Source organism: Copadichromis virginalis, linkage group LG6 (genome assembly GCF_057382275.1).
Source record: "Copadichromis virginalis isolate Kocher_CV1m ecotype Utaka linkage group LG6, C_Virginalis_male_GT1.1, whole genome shotgun sequence".
Taxonomy (NCBI): domain Eukaryota; kingdom Metazoa; phylum Chordata; class Actinopteri; order Cichliformes; family Cichlidae; genus Copadichromis; species Copadichromis virginalis.
The window spans coordinates 8,010,272-8,031,324 of NC_140623.1; the positions used below are offsets into that span (position 1 = coordinate 8,010,272).

At 42.6% G+C, this 21,053-nt stretch overlaps 1 protein-coding gene across 2 annotated transcripts; it reads left to right on the top strand.

Annotated features, from left to right (window-relative positions):
• The first annotated feature begins 264 nt into the window (after positions 1 to 264).
• Positions 265 to 21,016, top strand: trmt1 (tRNA methyltransferase 1). Of its 2 annotated transcripts, none has more exons than XM_085458464.1 (16): positions 265 to 444; positions 1,352 to 1,717; positions 7,057 to 7,246; positions 9,513 to 9,700; positions 9,927 to 10,042; positions 10,732 to 10,844; positions 12,888 to 13,036; positions 13,306 to 13,389; positions 13,693 to 13,762; positions 16,728 to 16,862; positions 17,050 to 17,135; positions 18,241 to 18,349; positions 18,535 to 18,611; positions 18,722 to 18,841; positions 19,905 to 20,019; positions 20,747 to 21,016. In XM_085458464.1, the coding sequence occupies exons 2-16, from the start codon at positions 1,365 to 1,367 to the stop codon at positions 20,819 to 20,821; spliced, it is 1,980 nt and encodes a 659-aa protein (XP_085314590.1). In that variant the 5' UTR covers positions 265 to 444; positions 1,352 to 1,364; the 3' UTR covers positions 20,822 to 21,016. The 2 variants fall into 2 exon arrangements, with proteins under 2 accessions (XP_085314590.1, XP_085314591.1); XM_085458465.1 differs by lacking the exon at positions 265 to 444 and adding an exon at positions 513 to 627.
• Positions 21,017 to 21,053: the final 37 nt, after the last annotated feature.

The following is a 21,053-nucleotide window of genomic DNA, read 5'->3' on the forward strand; positions in this document are numbered from 1 at the left end:
GTTTAGCCTTTTCATCAGAATGCATCACTAACTTCGGGCACGGTGAGATTAAATTAGATTAATCATGATGTGTTTTCCAGTTTCCTCGCATGTTCACTGCGGGGGAAAGTAGGCCAGTTTGCGCAGCGGCAGAGCGATAGACCCTCTCTCTCATGTGTCCTCACGTTACACAGTTTCCCTTACATTACATGGCTGTAGGCGGAGGTTAGGGGAGGGGGCGGGGAGCAAGCCTTTTTAGCGCTCTATTTTCTGCCCGCGCGGGCCTCCGTAGAGTCGCTCGCTTCAAACATGGCAGCTTCCATGTGTTAATGTGAGAGCGAACCGCAAGCGGTGTGTAACAGAGAGTAAACAGCTAGCACAGGGGTGCCCGTTGCTTTGGAAACAAAATAATAAAACTTCTGAGAAAACAGGAGAGCCAGTGTCCACGCAGAGGAGGTGACACGGGTAAAAGCACTTAACCTTTGCTTATTTAGCCTAGCTAGTCAACATGCTAATTAGTTTGCGGCGATAATGTATGTTGTATGCAGAAACGTTACCGTAGTAACATCCGTTTCTGCTCCGTTTCAACAGAGCAGAGATTTACTCACTGTTATTTTATTGAACGACTGAACTGTAGAAGCTACAAAGGTGAGTTAAAAGTACATTTTAGAGGATATTTCATATTCAAGTGCTGAAGGAGTCTTAATCCATCAGTGACTGGGCGAACCTGTACTCTGCAGCAGCTGTGTAAGCCATTTAAAAAGTTAAAACTTCTTTGGGGACTCAAAGGATACCATTAACGTTTTGATGAGCACGATAAACTAGTGTGCTAAAATGCATATGAATGTGTTCATTCACACTCCAGTGAAAGGAAAGGCTCGGGTATGTGGCTTTTTGTCACATCACAAATGAAATATGAGTTTCCAAGTTCGGTCAGAAAACCTATTTACCGTTTAAAGCTTTTCTAAGAACACTAAGAAAATTGCACCTCTCACTTTCATTTATTTTTATTAATCAAAAAAGTGATTAACAGCTGCTTAGCTGCTCATTCAAAGAAATCAGCTAGAGATCATCTGGTTAATGGTTAATGGCAGAACACCCATTGATTCTTCAAAAGCATGAACTCCAGACGAGTCAAGCTCTACTGATGTGGTATTGTCATGGTTGTAGTGTGTGCTGTCTCACACAAAATAACCCATATTTTTTGAGATCTGATGACTGCCAAGGCTGTAGTGTACCATTAAGAATTGCATGTAACGGCTCTTTATTGAAGGTGTGCGTGATTCAAGTCTGTGTTGAGGAAACTGTGAGGTTGTTCTTTTTTTAAGCCAACATATTACTTAAGACATTTTAAATGTGTGTTTCCTTGCAGCCATTGTGGCTTTATGCTGGTGCGGACAGCCCGGCTGTTCCCCTTCATCATCTCCCATCACCTGCATCCCTCTCGCACGCATTCAGCCGGACACGGATTTCGGTGGAGTGCAGCTGCTGCTAGCAGGGGAGTGAGATTCATGGAAACTGAAGTTCCTGCCTCTAACCCTCCAGCTGCATCTGCTGAATCTTCAGCAGATGGCACGGGCCAGTCCGCCACTATCTCTACAGGTGACCAGGAGAAGATGCCTTCTGTGGGACTGTTACCAGGAGAGACAGTGGTTAAAGAGGGAAAGGCAGCCATCTTGTTCCCCAGTGCCAATGAGGTGTTTTATAACCCAGTGCAGGAGTTCAACAGAGATTTAACGTGAGTATGAACTTCGCCTTTATTGCCACTTGCAAAGTATCCACAACTGTCTCCATGTTAAAAGAAAAACTGATGGAACAGTAACAGTCAAAGTGTGATTTAGATAAAATAAGGTGTCTAAATCCAGGTTTTTCCAGGCTCATTGAGATGTGATATAAGCATGTTTTGACTATGTCATTGACACTTTATGAAACATATTAAAGAGAGACAAGGCCCTACTTGTTGGGTCTATATGTCAGAGAGTTGGACAAGCTAAACTCTGTAGGTATGTAATTAAGACTGATTTTTGTAGCTCTGATTAAATCTAATAATAATAATAATAATTGATTGGATTTATATAGAGCTTTTCAAGGCACCCAAAGCGCTTTACAATGCCACTATTCATTCACTCTCGCATTCACACACTGGTGGAAGCAAGCTACAGTTGTAGTCACAGCTGCCCTGGGGCAGCCTGACAGAAGGGAGGCTGCCATATCGCGCCATCGGCCCCTCTCACCAACACCAGTAGGCGGTAGGGTAAAGTGTCTTGACACAACGACCAGGACACAGAGCCCGGGGATCAAACCGGCAACCTTCTGGTTACAGATGCGCTTCCCAACCCCCTGAGCTGTATGGCGTTATTTTTGTGCCACTATTCTGAGCGCACGTAAAAAAAATTTGCAGGTGCAAGTGTTGCATTTTGAGGAGAAATTTATTTTGAGCGAAGAAAAGCTGAATTTGAGTGAACAAAATTCATTGCTGCGTGCAAAAAATGTATTTCAGTGTTTGCTATTATCCACACACACAATAGCAGCCCCTCTCGCTCAGTTTTTGCACTTGCGCTCGCTCGCAATGTGTCGCTCGCGCTCTCAACATTTCAGCCCGTGCGCGCTCAACTCGTTCTGTACACCGTTATATTTGTGCCACAAAACCAGCCAATCACAGACTTGGATGCAAAAAAAAATCTGATTGGCTGTTTTCGTCTCCAACCAGCTCGAAATGACGAAATGCAATATCCCAGAATCCATTTCGTCCAAAACTCAAACGAGGCAGTGGCGGAGGAACACAGAGTGGCAAAGTTTGAAATATTACTCTTTGTGGGTCACAAAATAAACTTTTAAGATATTTTCATGCGAGAATGGTGCTGTGTAAACTTCTAATATCTGCTCGATTTATCAAGACATCACATATTTGCATAAGTGCTCTAACGTTTTTGGAGATGCCTGTTACCCACCAGCTGACCGAATACCTGGACTGGCCATTGGGCATTTACCCGGCATTTGCCCGGTGGGCCAATGGTGATTTTTCATTTTTATGTTAGTTTGTTTGTTTTTGTAATGGTATAAACAATGAAAGGTGGTGGATTAGCCAGCTGGTAATAATCAACTCTGGGCTGGACCAATTACAATACATCCGTATTGAGGGGAAAAGACTTCAGCGAGAATAAAAAAGACACAAAGCTGGAGTTATTCTGTCTTAGCTGCCTCTTCTCTCCTCATTCTCCCTCCCTCTCCTGTTGCTACTTCAATCATGAAACTGATCAATGATCAGCTGATCGTCTCTCTTGTTTGTTTATCTCCCACTTTGCGCCAGAAACAGGAAACCAGCGGATGTTGCGCTAAACAACAACAGCAGCACGTTCAAAATTGATCAGCTGTTGTTAGAATTTATTTAAAATTAATTTCTAGTATCAGCTGATGTTTGCTGGAGCCACAGCTGTAAAGCTGGAAACATGAAGGTGATACAAATCATACATATATACCAACAAAACAGTGTACATCACTGTCACAACAGCGTTTGTTTTCGTTCAAAGGCTTTATGGTTTTTCCAATAATACCTGGTGGTGTAGTCGGTGATTTTTTTGTCAGTTCAGCCTTATATAATATGTTTAACCCGAGTTCCCACCCGGTCAGCTGGTGGGTAACAGGCATCTCCGAAAACGTTGGAGCACTTATGCAAATATGTGATGTCTTGATAAATCGAGCAGATATTTGAAGTTCACACAGCTACATTCTAACATGAAAATATCTTAAAAGTTTATTTTGTGTCCCAGAAAGAGTAATATTTCAAACTCCGCCACTCTGTGTTCCTCCGCCACTGCCTCGTTTGAGCTTTGGACGAAATGGATTCTGGGATATTGCATTTCGTCCTTTCGAGCTGATTGGAGACAAAAACAGCCAATCAGATTTTTTTGCATCCAAGTCTGTGATTGGCTGGTTTTGTGGCACAAATATAACGGTGTACAGAACGAGTTGAGCGTGCACGGGCAGAAATGTTGAGAGCGCGAGCGACACATTGCGAGCGCAAATACAAAAACTGAGCGAGAGGGGCTGCTATTGTGCGTGTGTATATGGATAATAGCAAACACGGATATACATTTTTTGCATGCAGCAATGAATTTTGTTCACTCAAATTCAGCTTTTCTTCGCTCAAAATAAATTTCTCCTCAAAATGCAACACTTGCACCTGCAAACCTTTTTTACGTGCGCTCAGAATAGTGGCACAAAAATAACGCCATAGAGCTGCGGTCGCCCCTAGAATGCAGCTCTGTACCCACTCCTGTAACCTGTGCGGTAGCCTTAAGTATACCCTCCTAATAGAGCTGGGCGATATATCGAGTTTTTAAAAAATATCGATATATTTTTATACGAGATATAAGATCTGACAATATCCTTTATATCGATATAGTCTATGTTACGTTATAATTATACTTGTGGAGCCGCAAGTTTGCCTCTCTTTCGTCCACTTCCGTCTCTACGCAACGTTACTCGGCCTCGCCTCTCTTTCACTGAACACAACTCCCCCTCCTCCCCCATCGCTTCACCTGCAGGAAGCGACAAGATGGACACGGCAAATCTCCGTTAACGAGTTACTGCGCATCGCCCCGTGCGTGGGGCTGGACGGCGTCAATGTGTTAGCTAGCTAACCACGCTAACGAGCTAACCACGCTAACGCCATGCAGCCCAGAGGTGCTGCACGGACTAAAATCCTTTCATTTTCTCAAAAGTTGACAGCGTGCCTTATGTATGAATTCTGGTTGTGCTTGATGGCCGCGAACCGATTTTATGCGGAACACGGCGCTCAGCAATCTGTCAAAAAATGTTTTAGTACGACTTTGGTAAGCTACGGAGCTGCACCGCTTGATGGATTGTCGGAGCATTACGGCTGAGCCTCGCGGAGTGATACGTACTGTGCTTCAACGTAATATTACCCTACTGTGTATAAGGACCATAAATGGCACCTGTTAAGAGACGTGGTTGCGAAGCGGATTTCAAACTCCAGGCTGTCAGTCACGCAGTACAAGTAGGGAACAGAGCAGCTGTGAAATCTGTCTTTGTTACTATGCTCAGCGTCTTTTAGTTTACATTTTGACTGCACAATTGTGAGCTTCTTGTTATGCACAAAAACAACATTGTTTTCTTTTATTTATGGAGCATTATTATTTAATAAATGCTCATAATTTATTTTTGAGTAAATTTTATGTACATCTGCTCTATGTTAATAAAAGTGCCTGTGTGACATCTGGGACACAGCTTTGACTAAGAACTCTCTTCTTGTTCTTACTTTATGGCTTTAAAAAAATATATCGAGATATATCTTATATCGCCATCCAGCTAAAAAATATCGAGATATGAATTTTGGGTCATATCGCCCAGCCCTACCTCCTAACATTAACACTAAAGTGACTCAGTGAACTGTGACATGTGCGTTTAGTAGGAATATGTGGTGTAAATAGAGCGTTTTGTTTAGCACAAGGATATTACTTCTGTAAAACAAATTACAGCAGGTGGTAATTGTGTCTAGCATGCCCATTATACTAATAAAATAGTACGTATTCCCCAAACATATGCACTGTGAACATATGCAGTTTCTTTATTTTCATGGCTCAGATGATCCATGCATTGACTCTGTCCTGAAGTCTCACTTCTTCCTGTGTTTCTGTTATAGTAACTCGTGTTTAATTAATTATCCAGAGCAACACAGACACAAACCAGTATATAATCCCAAGTGCAAAAAGTTGGGACCCTGTGTAAAATGTAAATAAAAACACATTGCAGTGCATAAACTGAGACATTTTATTAAATTATTTGCTCATTTTGAATTTTATGGCAATTGCACGTCTTAAACGTTGGGCTGTGGGGAATAAAGGCTGGAAAAGTAAGTGATACTATAAAGGATCACTCGGACAAACATTTTTCAACTAATTAGGTTATTTGGCAACAGGTCAGTAACATGAAGGAGAATCAAAAAAGCATCTTAGAGAGACAGTTTGTCAGAAATAAAGTTGGCCACAGGTTCACCAATCTGAGAAAAATCAAAATCCAAAAATTCTGTAAAATTACAGAAATCTCTGTGCGGACTGGACAAGGCCATAAATCATTACTGGATTTATGGCAGCACTGCATTAGAAACAGGCATGTTTTGTTTTAGGGGCCAAAGCCCATTTAAAATGGACTGAGCCAAAGTGGAAAACTGTTCATAATGTGCAATTCTGTTTGGGAAAACGTGAACACTGCATCATTTAACATGGTAGTAGAAGAGTCCCGGTGGTGAAGTGGCCTGCCTCGGGGCAGGATTTCACTTTCATCAGACGGTGACGTCCCTGTGGCTTCATCCATCCTTTATGTACAGTAATAATCTGCTTTTCCTGTCATTTCATTAACAAAAGTGTGTTAATTAATAGAAAAAAGTCACAAAAACCCCTGAAATGCTGGTGACTTTCCCTGGTCAGGGAGAAGATTGTTAGAAATCGCTTCTACAGTGGCCTCAAAAGTATTTGCATTGTTAAACAATCAACAAACTTCCTGAGCTTTGTTGACCTTTCTTTTTTACAGGATGAATTTTTAAGAACTTGCCATTAAAACAAAAAACAAACAAAAAACGAACCATAACACATATTTTTTACTACTGGCCACATAGTGGCACAATCGAGACCTGCTCTTTGTTCTCAAGAAACCATCTAGATTCATTAAATGTGTCTTTTTGCAAGGTAGTTTTGAGAGACGAACACTTCAGAGCAACACTCAAGACTGAAAACCTAAAACCTTCAGCAGGACACGGCTGCTCTCTTTACAAAGAAAACTCATCACTCAGTTGCTGTTTGACAACCTTGTTTGAGCATCTTTGGAAAGATCGAGCCACAACTACAAGAAACTACAGAGCAGGATTTGTGATTTTTTTTTTTTTCTCTCTCTAATTTTCTTATTGGTCTTTCATCTGTGTGGACACATCTCCCGTGTCACAGGAGATGTGTCTGAAGGAGAGAGAAAGTCCTGAGAGTTACTGCTCTGCCTGGACCCCGTTCTCATTTTTCTCTCACGTGTGTGTTTATAAGTAAACATTCCCTTTCTTCTTTCCAGATGTGCTGTGATCACAGAGTTTGCGAGAGAGCTGCTGGCTCAGCGAGGGGTGAAGGTGGTGGTGCCAGGCGAACAGGAGAGGGTGGTGGTCTCTCTGTCAGAGGAGACAAACGAGGCCGAGGCACAGACGGAGGAGAAAAACGGATCAGAGGAGCCAGCTGTAACGGCAGCTGCGGGGGAGAGATGTGAGGTATGTAAGAGTGATTTATTTATGTATTTTTTAGTGCAGTGGCACACCAACAGGCTTTTATTGCTATGTATGAATACAAATGCAGGATTTTAATGGTACATGTATCCAGCTTCTAGTTTAGAAGGTTTTGTTCATGCGTACGATCCAGAACCTGATTTATTCACGTGTGGAAGTTAAATTAAATACCATCTGAAGACTTTAGGATGATAATGAACATGAACAAGGCAGAACAAGTGGTGTACTTGTATTTCTATGTGAATGGTTCTGTATCTAAAAGCCAGGTATTATTACTGCCCAGAGGGACCTCCCATGCTAAAATCATATGCACTGGTTCCAGTGGAAAATCCTTCGATAGAGGCCAATTTCACACTTTGGGGGCCACAAGTGGTCGAGAGGCAATTGGATCATTTTCAAGAAACTTCAAAACATGTTATGAAGTTGATATAATCTCATTAGTGTCATTAGACTGAAGGTTTTTGTCTTTGTTTTGTTAATTAGAACAGTTGCTGGTGATCCCAGCTTTCCCTGAATACAGCTCTCACATTTTTTTAATTAGTTTCAGTTTCACTTTGAGTTGATTAATTCTCAATAAGGAAGGAAAAACATGAGAGCAGCGACCAGCTTCAAAATGAAAATGTTTTTTTGGCTACGTTCACACTGCAGGCGAAAGCACATCAAATCCGATTTTTTTTTTGACCCTATGCGACCCATATCCGATCATGGTATGACAGTGTGAACGGCACAAATCCGATATTTTCAAATCCGATCTGGGTCACTTTCGTATGTGGTACTGAATCCGATACATATCCGATGTTTTAGAAAGCGACTGCTGTTTGAACGGTCAGGTCGCATTAAATCCGTCTTTTACGTCACTGACACAAGACAGACGCCAATTATCAGCGCCAGAGAAGCGCCAGAGAAGCGCCAGAGAAGACATCGCGAACGCTTCTCTGGCCATCCAGTGTAGATGTCAGTGAAACTGTTGGGAAGACGATGTTGGAGAAACGTGAACATTTTATTTGTACTGTATAATCTGCAGATTCTGACAGAAATCTGCAACTATCCTTTGAAGCACCGCTCCTCTCTAAAACAGCAATAAGGATCATTATTAGGTTATTTACATTATTATGTAAATAACAAAATAACTTAAAGCAAAAATTGGGAAATGTAAAGTCCGAACTCTTTATATTAAGGGCCATCAGTCAAACAATACTGTTTGCTCTGGGTCTAAACAGAGCGCGTTGTGTGTGAAGTCTTCTTTTGCGCATGCGGGCCGCTTTGAGCGTTCACACTAGAGCGCGTTTGCTGTCGCATTTTATTTGTAGTGTGAACACGCAGACAAAAAAATCGGATTTGATCAAAAAATCGGAATTGAGCATTAAGACCTGCAGTGTGAACGTAGCCTTTGAGGGAATATGTACACAGAGGGAGCAACGTTTTCACATTTTCTGTTCCAGCAGTTGTGAATTGACCTGAGAAAAATAAAGAGTTGTTCCATATAAGTAAACATAAAATCCTCCTCAGCACTGTTTCTGTGTCTTCCAGTCAGTCTTTGCATTCTTTTGCAGAGTCGATGATCAATCATGAGCTCAGTGAAGAATGTTGTTGTTAAAGAGTTGGATTCTTTTTTTATTGTTATTATCGAGTTATTGGAGACCAAAATGAAGCGAAATGAGAGTAAATCTAGTTGTAACTGTAAACTTGCTCTCTTGTGGGAAAATCTTACTCAAGGTTTAGGAGTGCTTATGGGAATTTTTGAGCATTCTTGTAGAAGTGTATTGTGAGGTGAGACACAGATATTGGATGAGAAGCCCTGGCTAACAGTCTCCACTCTAATTCATCCCGAAGGTGTTCTGTCGAGTTGAGGTCAGGATTCTGTGAAAGCCAGTCAAGTTGTTCCAAACCAAACTCGCTCATCCGTGTCTTTATGGACTTTGCTTTGTGCACTGATGTGCAGTCATGCTGGAACAGGAAGGGGCCATCCCCAAACTGTTCCCACAAATTTGCTTGTTTTTATACACCTGTGGCCTTGGAAGTGATAGGAACACCTGAATTATATCAGAGACTACTACACCATATATTTGGAAGATGTGGTGTATATTCAAAAACGTAAAGCAACTCTTTGATTAAAGAGCTCGTAATTTTTGGCCGGCAATGTGTAATTTTCGTTTTCAGGACTTGTTTCTGTTGCTGCCAAGAGGCCAAAGAGTGCGTGTGTGTGTCTTTGTGGAACGTTAAGTGTGTTTCCCCAAACCTTTTGTGTCAGCGTGGTCTGCGTGTCCTGGAGGGCCTAGCAGCATCTGGTTTGCGCTCGGTGCGTTTTGCTCTGGAGGTCCCAGGCCTGCAGAGCGTCACTGCCAACGACTTCTCTGCTAAGGCGGCGGCTCTGATCGCCAGGAATGCCCAGTACAACGGAGTGAGCCACCTGCTCCAGGCCAGCTGCAGAGATGCCAGGTATGACTAGTCAGCATGTTCTGCTGCTTTACTTCCCACTTTTATCAGCTCCGCTGTTCAGTACCATCTTCTTTCCCCCCCCATTACTTCTTGTTTCATTGTTCTTCACTTTTGACCTTTGACCTCCTGTTCACATTTCTCATGAGCATCTTTTTTTGTTGCTTTTATCCAAATTTACCATTTAAGATAAATAAATAAAAATTTCTCTCTCGGGTTTTAAACACAGCATGCTGATGTATGACATGCGAGCGAAGAAGGATCGCTATGACGTCATTGATCTGGATCCCTACGGTAGCCCGGCCTCTTTCCTGGATGCTGCCGTTCAGTCTGTCAGTGAAGGAGGTGGGTAGTTCACCGTAGCAGCTCCTCTAGGTTTCATCACTTTCAGGGATGTGGAAAGTTTCAGATCACTGTTGTAACTGCAAATATTCAACTAGTGCAGAGGCTGCTGACACATGCATGTATGCAGTCTTTTAAAAAGCCAACAGCATTGTGCATGTGTGTGATAGACTAAATGTTAACTGGCTGAAAGTTTCAATTAAATGTGATTTTTATAGCAACAAATCACAACAACAGCCACCTCTAGGTGCTTCATATTCTAAAGTAAAGATCGTACACTAAGGAGCTCGGTAAAGTGCTCCTTGCCAGCTTAATGGCCTGTTGTATGTAGCCCAATAATGGAGGTAGAAGCTGACACCACACGGAGCTGTTTTCAACACTGCGTTGCATCTGAAGTGAATTCAGATTACTTTTCAAAATTCACCATAAAATCAGTTTGGCAGCTGCTCAGAAGTGGGCGAGAGATTGTTAGTGAAATAATTCTTGTTTGGTTTGATCCACTTTAAGTGTCAAAATCACTTTGTTTGTCACAAAGCAGAGAATAGTGTGTGTGTGTGTGTGTGTGTGTGTGTGTGTCTTTTTGTGTATATGTATGATGTCTAATCTACACGGTTAAGCTGCCACTGCAGGTTTATAAATTTCAGTCTTTTAGATTTCTCGTCTTCTCTCTCTCTCCCCCCCCCCCCCCTCAGGTCTTTTATGTATAACCTGTACAGACATGGCGGTGATGGCAGGAAACAGTGGAGAGACTTGCTACAGCAAATACGGTTCAGTCTCCATCAAAGCCAAATATTGTCATGAAATGGTGAGGGCACAGAGTATACACACAAACAAACACTCTCCACACTCTGGCTCACTCTCAGAAATGTGAAAATGACACATTGCAGTACATGCACAGTCATGTTTGCATTAGTGTGTAAGCATGCAGAATGTATCTGAGTGAGACGGTGACGCTGTAAGTAATCGTACGTTCAATTTAGCCAAGTGAGTTTTCGTGACGTCAAAAACAAATGATATTTTATTCTTGTTGCGATTGTCTGAGGTTATAATCCTTCAGTGTGCACACTTTGGGAAAAGAAATAGCAGAGCAATGATTGGCTACCTCTCCAGAAGTTCCTCTTCTTGTGGATCATCTCCAGCTCCTCCATTTTGGACCGCAGATGGTGACTCTACTTTCTGTTCAACCTGAAGGCATCAAGCCTGCACTTGCTTCAGGTACAGTGTAAGTTGGACCGCCGGCTAGTAACGGATCACCGGGACAGCCGTCACCAGCTGCAGTCCAAGATGTTGGAGTCAGTTTCGGGATGAGAGACTCAGAATTGACTGTTTTATTACATGTAATTAGAAAACTCCCTGAAAAGCCTTCAGTTGATCCAAAATGATGCAGCGAGAGTACTGACAGGGACTAGAAAGGAAGAACATATTTCTCCTGTTTTGGCTTCTCTTCACTGGCTCCCTGTTAAATCCAGGACATAAAAGATCTTTAATAATCATCCCCCATCTTATCTTAAAAACCTCAGAGTACTGTATCACCCCAGTAGATAACTTCACTCTCAGACTGCAGGCTTACTTGTGGCTCCCTTTCCTGTTAAGATTTGGGAGACAAACACTCTCTACCTTTAAGATTAGGCTTAAAACTTTCCTTTTTGATAAGGGATAAAGTTAGGGTTGGATCAGGTGACCCCGAATCCTCCCTTATATATGCAGCAATAGGCCTTGGCTGCTCGGTGCTTCCCCTGATCCACTGGGTGTTTCTTCTAAACTCATTATGTGTTTAATTATTAGTAATTGATTAATCTTTGGATCACGTTCACATTATGCCTTTGTCTCGTCTCCCTCCCCTCATCCCAACGGGTCACAGCAGGGAGGCCAGGCTCAGGGAGGGGCGGGGCGCCCCTCCCTGAGCCTGGTTCTGCTGGAGGTTTCTTCCTGTTAAAAGGGAGTTTTTCTTTCCCACCATCACTAAGTGCTTTCTCATGTTTTGTCAGATTTGTGAGTTTTCTCTGTATTATTGCAGGGTCTTTACCTTTATAATATAAGGAGACTGTTGTTGTGATTTGGCACTATATAAATAAAAATGAATTGGATTGAAATGAAATATTAGTAAAATAACAAAATATATGCAAAAAATACAGAAAAAAGTAAAAGACATAAAATATATACCACACAATTCTACATGTTTGAAAAGCAGAAGGATAAATTTTACACTTATTTGATGAGTGAAAGTCACGACTGTTACCTGCCTGTAGGGAAACATGAGACAGGAAGACTGTAGGTGGCTTTTTAAAATAAGGGTGAAGGGCTTATCGAGTCATCTAAGTCAAACATGCAGCTGTCTCAGTGGGATCCAGATGGATAACAATAAATTACACAGTATGCTTGGGCAACCATCCAAAGAGTCATCGTGTAGACAACGCCGTTCTCGTTGAATATTTTCTTTGGCAGAAATACAAGAAAAGAGCAACTGGTGAATGTGTTTGCACCACAGCCAGAACATGTGTGGTGTTCTCATAAAGGTCTTTTCTTCTTTTTCCCACCTTCTCATGTGCTATCATGATCTGATTTCATGCTGCATATAGCACAAGTAGTTTTCCACACAGTAGTGGAATTCACACAATCTCTAGCTGTGAGTGGCAGTAATGGAACATAAATGCAAGGATCATTAAAAAAAACTCATAAATTCTATTTGATTTGATGAAAAAGAAACCCCTCTGCAGCTGAATAAAACTTCTTATCCAACATAATTTCCTCACATCCCTGTAAACAGATCCGAGATGTTTTCCAGATTTTCACAGCAAGAGAAAAAAAAAGTGCTGAATACGTGCCTCTCTCCATCTTTGAACTCCAGGCTCTGCGTATCATCCTGCACAGTTTGGACCAGAGGGCAGGAGTGTACCAGCGATACATCCAGCCCCTGCTGTCCGTCAGCGTCGACTTTTACATTCGAGTCTTCGTCCGCGTCTTCACAGGACAGGCTACAGTCAAAAACTCAGCCAGGTGCTCGCTCACACACACGCACACACTGTCTGCTAACAAAGGCTGATCTATCCTGTGTGATGAAAGATGAATGATCCTGAAACTGGGTCACTGCAGGAACAAATGCACAAAGTAACAGCAGCAGGGGGATTTGTGAGGGTAAAAGTAAAGTGCTAATAGAATAATAGAAATCTGGGTACGTGACACTAAAAGATGATATTATGACTGATGTGCTCAGTATTGAAACACAAAATGACACTGCAGTTGCGTCCCGTCTCTCTTTGTTGCAGTAAGCAGGCGCTGGTGTACAACTGTGTCGGCTGCGGGGCTTTCCACTTGCAGAGAATGGGCAGGAGAACAAGCAACGGAAAACAGTGAGACACTAAACACTCTGCTGCTGCTTCTAATGAGGTTCTGTGTGTGATGGTTCAGTCGAGGTGTGCTCATCAGTGAACTGGCGGCTTGAAATAAAGTCCTCAGTTTATGGTGTTTCTGTTTCTTTTTGGATGTAAAAATCTTAGGTTGAACTCAATCAAAAGGTTGACTTCAAGGAGCCATGGATGGATACGTTTGGCTAAATGCTTTACTATTAAATGTGAGGTTTGCTGTTCAGAGAACCCCTCTGTGTTACTTGATGATCACTGCGTGCGGTAAAGTCGATGTCTGTTTGATTTCAGCATGAAGTATTCTGCTGCCACCGGGCCACCGGTTGGACCAGAATGTGAGCACTGCGGACAGAGACATCAGGTGATGCACAAACACGTCACGTCAGTGTGCTAGCATTCGCTCTGGGTTACAGTTTTTGTTTTGGTGGTTATGGCAGAAATGTCCCACTTCTCAAGCATATGATCACTGATACATTCACAGTACTTGGCTGGGCCTCCTCCTTACCACATATTACTGTATGGAGGCGATCAGCTTTTGGCCCTGCTGAGGTGTTACTGAAGCCCAGGTTGCTTTGACAGCTGCCTTCAGCTTGTCGGGTGGATCTTCCTCTTGAAAATACTTCACAGATTCTGTGTGGGGTTTACGCTAATCGAGCACAGTAATAACATGGTTGGCAAACCATTTGGTACTAGTTTTGGCACTGTGGGGAGGTGCTAAGTGCTGCTGGGAAGTGAAATTAGCATTTCTATAAAATGTCTTAGCAGATAGAATAATGAAGTACTCTAAAATCGCCTTCATTGACTTTGCAGCACAAGTTATCAGACTGTGGAAACTGTGGATTCAATTGAAAAACATCAGAATGTCGAGTGTAGTGCTGGTTCATGCAGGACTAACACCAATCACATCAGCTGATCTTATGTTTGTAATACAGAGCACAGTTTTGAAGCTGTTTTGTCCTACCTAGAGTTTGTGGGCATCTGTAGGTTGCCTAGCAACCCAACTCCACCTGTTGTGCTGTGTCCAGTCAAATCAGTGTGGTTGTGTTGTCATTTACAGGGAGTGCAGAATTATTAGGCAAGTTGTATTTTTGAGGAATAATTTTATTATTGAACAACAACCATGTTCTCACTGAACCCAAAAAACTCATTAATATCAAAGCTGAATGTTTTTGGAAGTAGTTTTTAGTTTTAGCTATTTTAGGGGGATATCTGTGTGTGCAGGTGACTATTACTGTGCATAATAATTAGGCAACTTAACAAAAAACAAATATATACCCATTTCAATTATTTATTTTTACCAGTGAAACCAATATAACATCTCCACATTCACAAATATACATTTCTGACATTCAAAAACAAAACAAAAACAAATCAGCGACCAATATAGCCACCTTTCTTTGCAAGGACACTCAAAAGCCTGCCATCCATGGATTCTGTCAGTGTTTTGATCTGTTCACCATCAACATTGCGTGCAGCAGCAACCACAGCCTCCCAGACACTGTTCAGAGAGGTGTACTGTTTTCCCTCCTTGTAAATCTCACATTTGATGATGGACCACAGGTTCTCAATGGGGTTCAGATCAGGTGAACAAGCAGGCCATGTCATTAGTTTTTCTTCTTTTATACCCTTTCTTGCCAGCCACGCTGTGGAGTACTTGGACGCGTGTGATGGAGCATTGTCCTGCATGAAAATCATGTTTTTCTTGAAGGATGCAGACTTCTTCCTGTACCACTGCTTGAAGAAGGTGTCTTCCAGAAACTGGCAGTAGGACTGGGAGTTGAGCTTGACTCCATCCTCAACCCGAAAAGGCCCCACAAGCTCATCTTTGATGATACCAGCCCAAACCAGTACTCCACCTCCACCTTGCTGGCGTCTGAGTCGGACTGGAGCTCTCTGCCCTTTACCAATCCAGCCACGGGCCCATCCATCTGGCCCATCAAGACTCACTCTCATTTCATCAGTCCATAAAACCTTAGAAAAACCAGTCTTGAGATATTTCTTGGCCCAGTCTTGACGTTTCAGCTTGTGTGTCTTGTTCAGTGGTGGTCGTCTTTCAGCCTTTCTTACCTTGGCCATATCTCTGAGTATTGCACACCTTGTGCTTTTGGGCACTCCAGTGATGTTGCAGCTCTGAAATATGGCCAAACTGGTGGCAAGTGGCATCTTGGCAGCTGCACGCTTGACTTTTCTCAGTTCATGAGCAGTTATTTTGCGCCTTGGTTTTTCCACACGCTTCTTGCGACCCTGTTGACTATTTTGAATGAAACGCTTGATTGTTCGATGATCACGCTTCAGAAGCTTTGCAATTTTCAGACTGCTGCATCCCTCTGCAAGATATCTCACTATTTTTGACTTTTCTGAGCCTGTCAAGTCCTTCTTTTGACCTTCCTTTTGACGTTGCCTAATAATTATGCACACCTGATATAGGGTGTTGATGTCATTAGACCACACCCCTTCTCATTACAGAGATGCACATCACCTAATATGCTTAATTGGTAGTAGGCTTTCGAGCCTATACAGCTTGGAGTAAGACAACATGCATGAAGAGGATGATGTGGACAAAATACTCATTTGCCTAATAATTCTCTACTCCCTGTATGGCTGCTCTGTTCTCTCACCTGGCTTTCCATATGACCGGTCCCAGAGCAGCGCCAAGTGGCCACATAAATGACTGCTGATGGAACAAAACAGTCTGACTGTAGAGGTTCTGACTGAAATGTGATTCTATTGTATTTGGGAACAAATGTAAAGGTAGCTGACTTTTTTTTCTCCATTAAAGTTTTTTTAAAATGACTTTAAAGTCAAGGGTGCAGTGGCCCACTTAAAACCAGAAAAATCCCACAGGGACCTCCCAAAGTTTTCACTCTAATCAAAATACAAGAGAGAAAGATGGATTCATTGAAATTTTCATTCAAGAAACATAAACGACTCTGGCTGTTGGCTATTAATTGTTAATGCTACCCAGTCACATGCACCGTGTTAAAGCAACACACCTGCCAAACAGGGCATCAACTTCAATATAATAGCAGTGAATTTAGGTTGGAGTAATGAGTAATATCACAAACTAACCACCTGCTATTACCAGCTTTAATTCACTTTTTTATTGAAATAAATAAATTTATATAAATGTATTACTGTACATAGATGTAAGTTCAAGCTGACTGCCTGCATTACCCTTGCAACTCACCAGGGGTCCCCAGCACATACTTTGGGAATCACTGACTTAAATGGTTTATATGTCCATAAACTGGCCTGCTTGTTTCTGGTTGTTACTGTGTGGGCATGCATAAAACTCCATTTGAAGCCTCTACCTCTCCTCTTTGCAGCTGGGCGGTCCGATCTGGGCAGAGTCCATCCACGACCTGGAGTTCGTCCAGAAGGTTTTGTCTGCCGTGTTGGGGAACCCTTGCAGGTTTGGGACATCTAAACGCATTGAGGGCGTGCTGAGCATGGTGACTGAGGTACTCATTCCCTTTCTTATATATGCTCTCACTGCTGGAACAGGTGCTATTTAATGGGATTGTCCCGTGGGTGTGGTTGGTGGCGTTAGCCGGCTTTTTGTTGTGTGAGATAGACTGTGATCACGTTTCAGTCGTAGTTTCCTGTCAGACTGAAGCTTCATTGCCTGTGACGTGCTCTGTGTTTCAGGAGTTGGAGGATGTGCCGCTTTATTACACCGTGGACAATCTGAGCAGCACGATGCACTGCAATACTCCATCCCTGCTCCAGTTTAGGTACACACACACACACACACACACACACACACACACACACACACACACACACACACACACACAGTTTGCATCAACTGATGGTCTGTATGCATTTCTTAAAGACTTACAACTCATGCTTTCTTAAATTTAGTTGTAGGTCGTAAGCTGCGACCGCACAGGAAGTGATTCACTCGATGCATGTCACTTTGAAGCAGTTGGCAGCGGTTATTTCACCCGCAGTCATTTTTGATCGTGGAGTGTTGTTCACGCGCTCTCTGATTGCCACTTCGCTTCGCTGGTTGATACAGCTTTACTGTGAAAGAACTCTTTGCAAATGTGTAATTGTGTAACTACACACAGACACTGTTAGACACTACTGTCTTTAAAAAAAAGTTTTTATTTGATTAGAGAATTGTCAGTGACAGCAAAATGTATTCTTTAGAAAGGTGTCACACACCCAGAAAGGTTACAAAGCACTGTGTAACACACACACACACACACACACACACACACACACACACACTTTGCTGATAGAAGGAAGTCAGCAGTAACTTGAAAGAGCATCTCTTTCCACACGACATGTCAAACCTTGATATTGAAATCTGACACACGGCTTTGACTGAGGCATACCACCTGTTGTTGCAATCTTTTGTTTGCAAGGGTCAGCCAATCAGAAGAAACAATCCTGAAAGGGGAGAGGGGAAGGCAAGGGAGCTGAAATGGCTTCTTTCAGACAGACGATGAACTCGGCTGCTGCACCAAAGCCCTGGATCAAATTAATAAGAATATTTTGATTATTTTAAACTGTCAAGTATACAAAGCTCCAGTATAATCCTTAAATAAAAAATATGGAGTTGGAAATGAGCATAGCTGCCCCCGCTTTAAAGCTCTCATCCATTTATATCTAACACGGAGTCTGTGGCATCTTCTACCTTGTTGTTTAGGTTATTCTCCTGCTGTGCATGTGTGAATGTCCACATTTGTTTGTTTTCAGTGATTCCAGGAGGAAAAAAAATATCTTACCCGTGGCTTTCCGTTTGTCTGTTTGTAGGGAAAACCTTCCTCCTCTCACATTTCTCACAAACTGAATCATCAGAGCATCCTTCCTCTATCTCACTCTTTTCAGGTCTGCTCTCCTCCATGCTGGCCACAGGGTCTCCCTCTCTCACGCCTGTAAAAACGCCATCAAAACAGACGCCCCTCCTGCAGCCATCTGGGACATCATGCGATGCTGGGTAAACTTTACAGGAGAAAAAGAAAAGCTATTTTTTGTAATCCTGAACACAGCCACACGCTGTTGTTGCTTAAACATTTCCATGTCCTGCTGGAAATGTCGACACTAAATAAAAAGTGAACATGCTTATTCAGAATCGTGTAACACATTTAAAGTCACACATGCATGTTTGATGATCTGCTGCAGGAGAAAATCAACCCTGTAAAGAGGGAGAAATTATCTCCGACCAGCCCCGCATTCAAGATCCTCTCCACTGAGCCCAGGTGAGCCACTTTGAGCCATCAGGAGCACATTTACCGCTTTAAAAGATTCCACTGTCTCTGAAAAATGCACAGCCCTAACCTGCAGATCTGTAATGTTTGTGTGTTTGTAGCTTTGAGGCCTGTTTCACTGTAAGGGAGGACGCCAACCCTCAGTCCCGTAAGCGCCACCTGACCCGGTTCCAGGAGAATCCTCAGGCCTTCTGGGGACCCAAAGCTCGCGCCAAAGCTGGGTAACCATAACAACAAGTTTGTTCGTTTTTTTAATAGTCCAGAGGTCACAAGTGTCACATGCTGATGTTTCCAAAGCAGCTAAAATGTGTGTCAGTTGAATCAAGAAGTACGGTGGCCTTGAGTGGTCAAACACACTGCAACTTCAGAAAAAACTGCAAAGACGCACAAAACACAACAGAAATACGAGGGCAAACCCAGAACTAAGGTCTCCAAAGCAGTGGTGACGTAGAGAAACTGTTCATACGGCTGTTTGCCACACTGTTGTGATCGGTGCTTCCTCCACTCCCGAACAAGCATGCGCAGCTTCGCTGGGACGCTCCATCTTGGCTTGGCAGCCCTATGAAAATGGAGCTCTCGCTGAACGCTACCGCCAAGTGCGTGCAGGGGGTATTGTTGGTTGACTTTCTGCCACAATAAATGCTGACAGGTACTGTGAAACACTGAAAAAAAACTCAGAAGGGCAATTCAGAACCAGAGAAGAGGAATGCTGAGCAAGGGCGTAAGCATTCTCCACGACAACGCGCGACCGCACATCGCTCGTCAAATTGTCACTCTCCTGCAAAACTTTGGTTGGAACTTCATCACCCACCCATCCTACAATCCGGACTAGGCACCCAGTGACTCCCACCTGTTCCTAAAGTTGAAAGAATATTTGTCCAGAAGGTGATTGTGTGGCGCCAGCAAGCGGGTATGACATGGGCATTGTAAAACTGCCACAGCATCTGCAAGAATGCAGCGAGTGAAATGGTGATTATGTAGAAAAATAAATAATTCTTCAACCTTTAAAATGATGTAAATATTTCTAAAACGATAGGTGACCTTACTTTTGAGATTGCCCTCGTAGGAAAAAACCCCAAACCTTAAATACCCTGAATTAGTTTAGTTACTTAAAGTAGTCCTGAGTTTTTCTTTGGAGAGAAAAAAAAGCTGTGTCCATGTTCTTCCAGTGTTCTTTGTTTCTTGCACATGTTGCTCCTTCTATCATCTCCACTTATTTATTTTTTTTATTCTCTTTTCTCTGGTTTCCTGTTAATCTTTCTCCTCATTTGTTCTCTCCTTCAGTGGTGGAATCTCTGCTGACCTGCAAGACAAGAGGAAAAAGTTCCAGAACAAGAGAAAGAACCAGATCACAGACTCTTCTCAGCTCAAGACCTTCCCCTGCAAGAAGTTCAAACAGGTCAGATTTACTAAACACAACCTAAATACACTTTTTTTTTTTTTTTTTTTTTACATTAAAAACTCTTAAATAGTGCTTTTACCTGCATCCCACTCAACTGAAGGTGAAAATGGTGACTAGCTGGTGAACATAGCATAACATTTTGGTAATGACTTGGTGGAGACCAAAATGATGCTGTTCTTGTGGCTGCTGGGCATTTAAAGCTAAGAGGCCATCTGTGCAAAAGGCTGCCCACCCCAGGCATGGTTCTGCTCAGAGGGGTTTTCTCACAAACTAGGAGTACGTGAAAAGGGTTTCTGCCTGTTTAACATTTAGAACTATGTTTGTGCACAGCACAGTAAAATGAGAGGAAGAGCAGAAAGCATCGTTACTGTTGCAGCAGCTGACGGAGTCGCTGCAGGTGAGGATCGCTTCAGCACGTCGGGTTCTTTATCATACTGTTGGCACACTCAAGTCCCTCTGAATTAAAGGCAGGCAATTACCTAAATACTAATTAGTCCCGTAAAGTCTCGATGTCCTGGGCGGAAAATGAAACGGCAGACTCGTGCTGACGAATTAGTCTTCTCCATAGGTTGCTTTGGCAGGTCGCCACACACTGCTGGTTTCCTGCCAGAGAAGCTGCGCGCTGCCTCGGCAGCCACAGCCAAAACATACTGCTGGCTGTTCAGACGTTACTACATCAGAATCCAACAGCTTTCATGAGTATTTCTTTATTTTTGTCTTTCAGGGAACATGTACCCACGGAGACGAGTGCTGCTACTTCCATGACTCGGAGCAGACAAATGAACAGAAAACAGAGTGATGACTCTATATTTTTCCTTTATTTTAAAATAATCTTATTTCTGGAATTTGAATGGATGTTTGAATGTTGCGCAGCAGACTGTTTTGGCTTTTAAAAGTTACTGTACATAACATTTCCATGATTTAGTTCTATACCAGAGGGTTTTTTCTTTTTGACTGTCAGCCTGTGTTCACACCAATAAAGTCATTGCTGTGAGACTGTTTTTGATATTCATAAATAACATCAGGTGGAC

Coding starts and splice junctions, on each gene's coding strand:
- trmt1 (XM_085458464.1), top strand. CDS start 1,365: ATGCTGGTGCGGACAGCCCGGCTGTTCCCCTTCATCATCTCCCATCAC. Junction 10,845..12,887: donor CCAAATATTGTCATGAAATG/GTGAGGGCACAG, acceptor TTTGAACTCCAG/GCTCTGCGTATCATCCTGCA. Junction 13,390..13,692: donor AGAACAAGCAACGGAAAACA/GTGAGACACTAA, acceptor GTTTGATTTCAG/CATGAAGTATTCTGCTGCCA.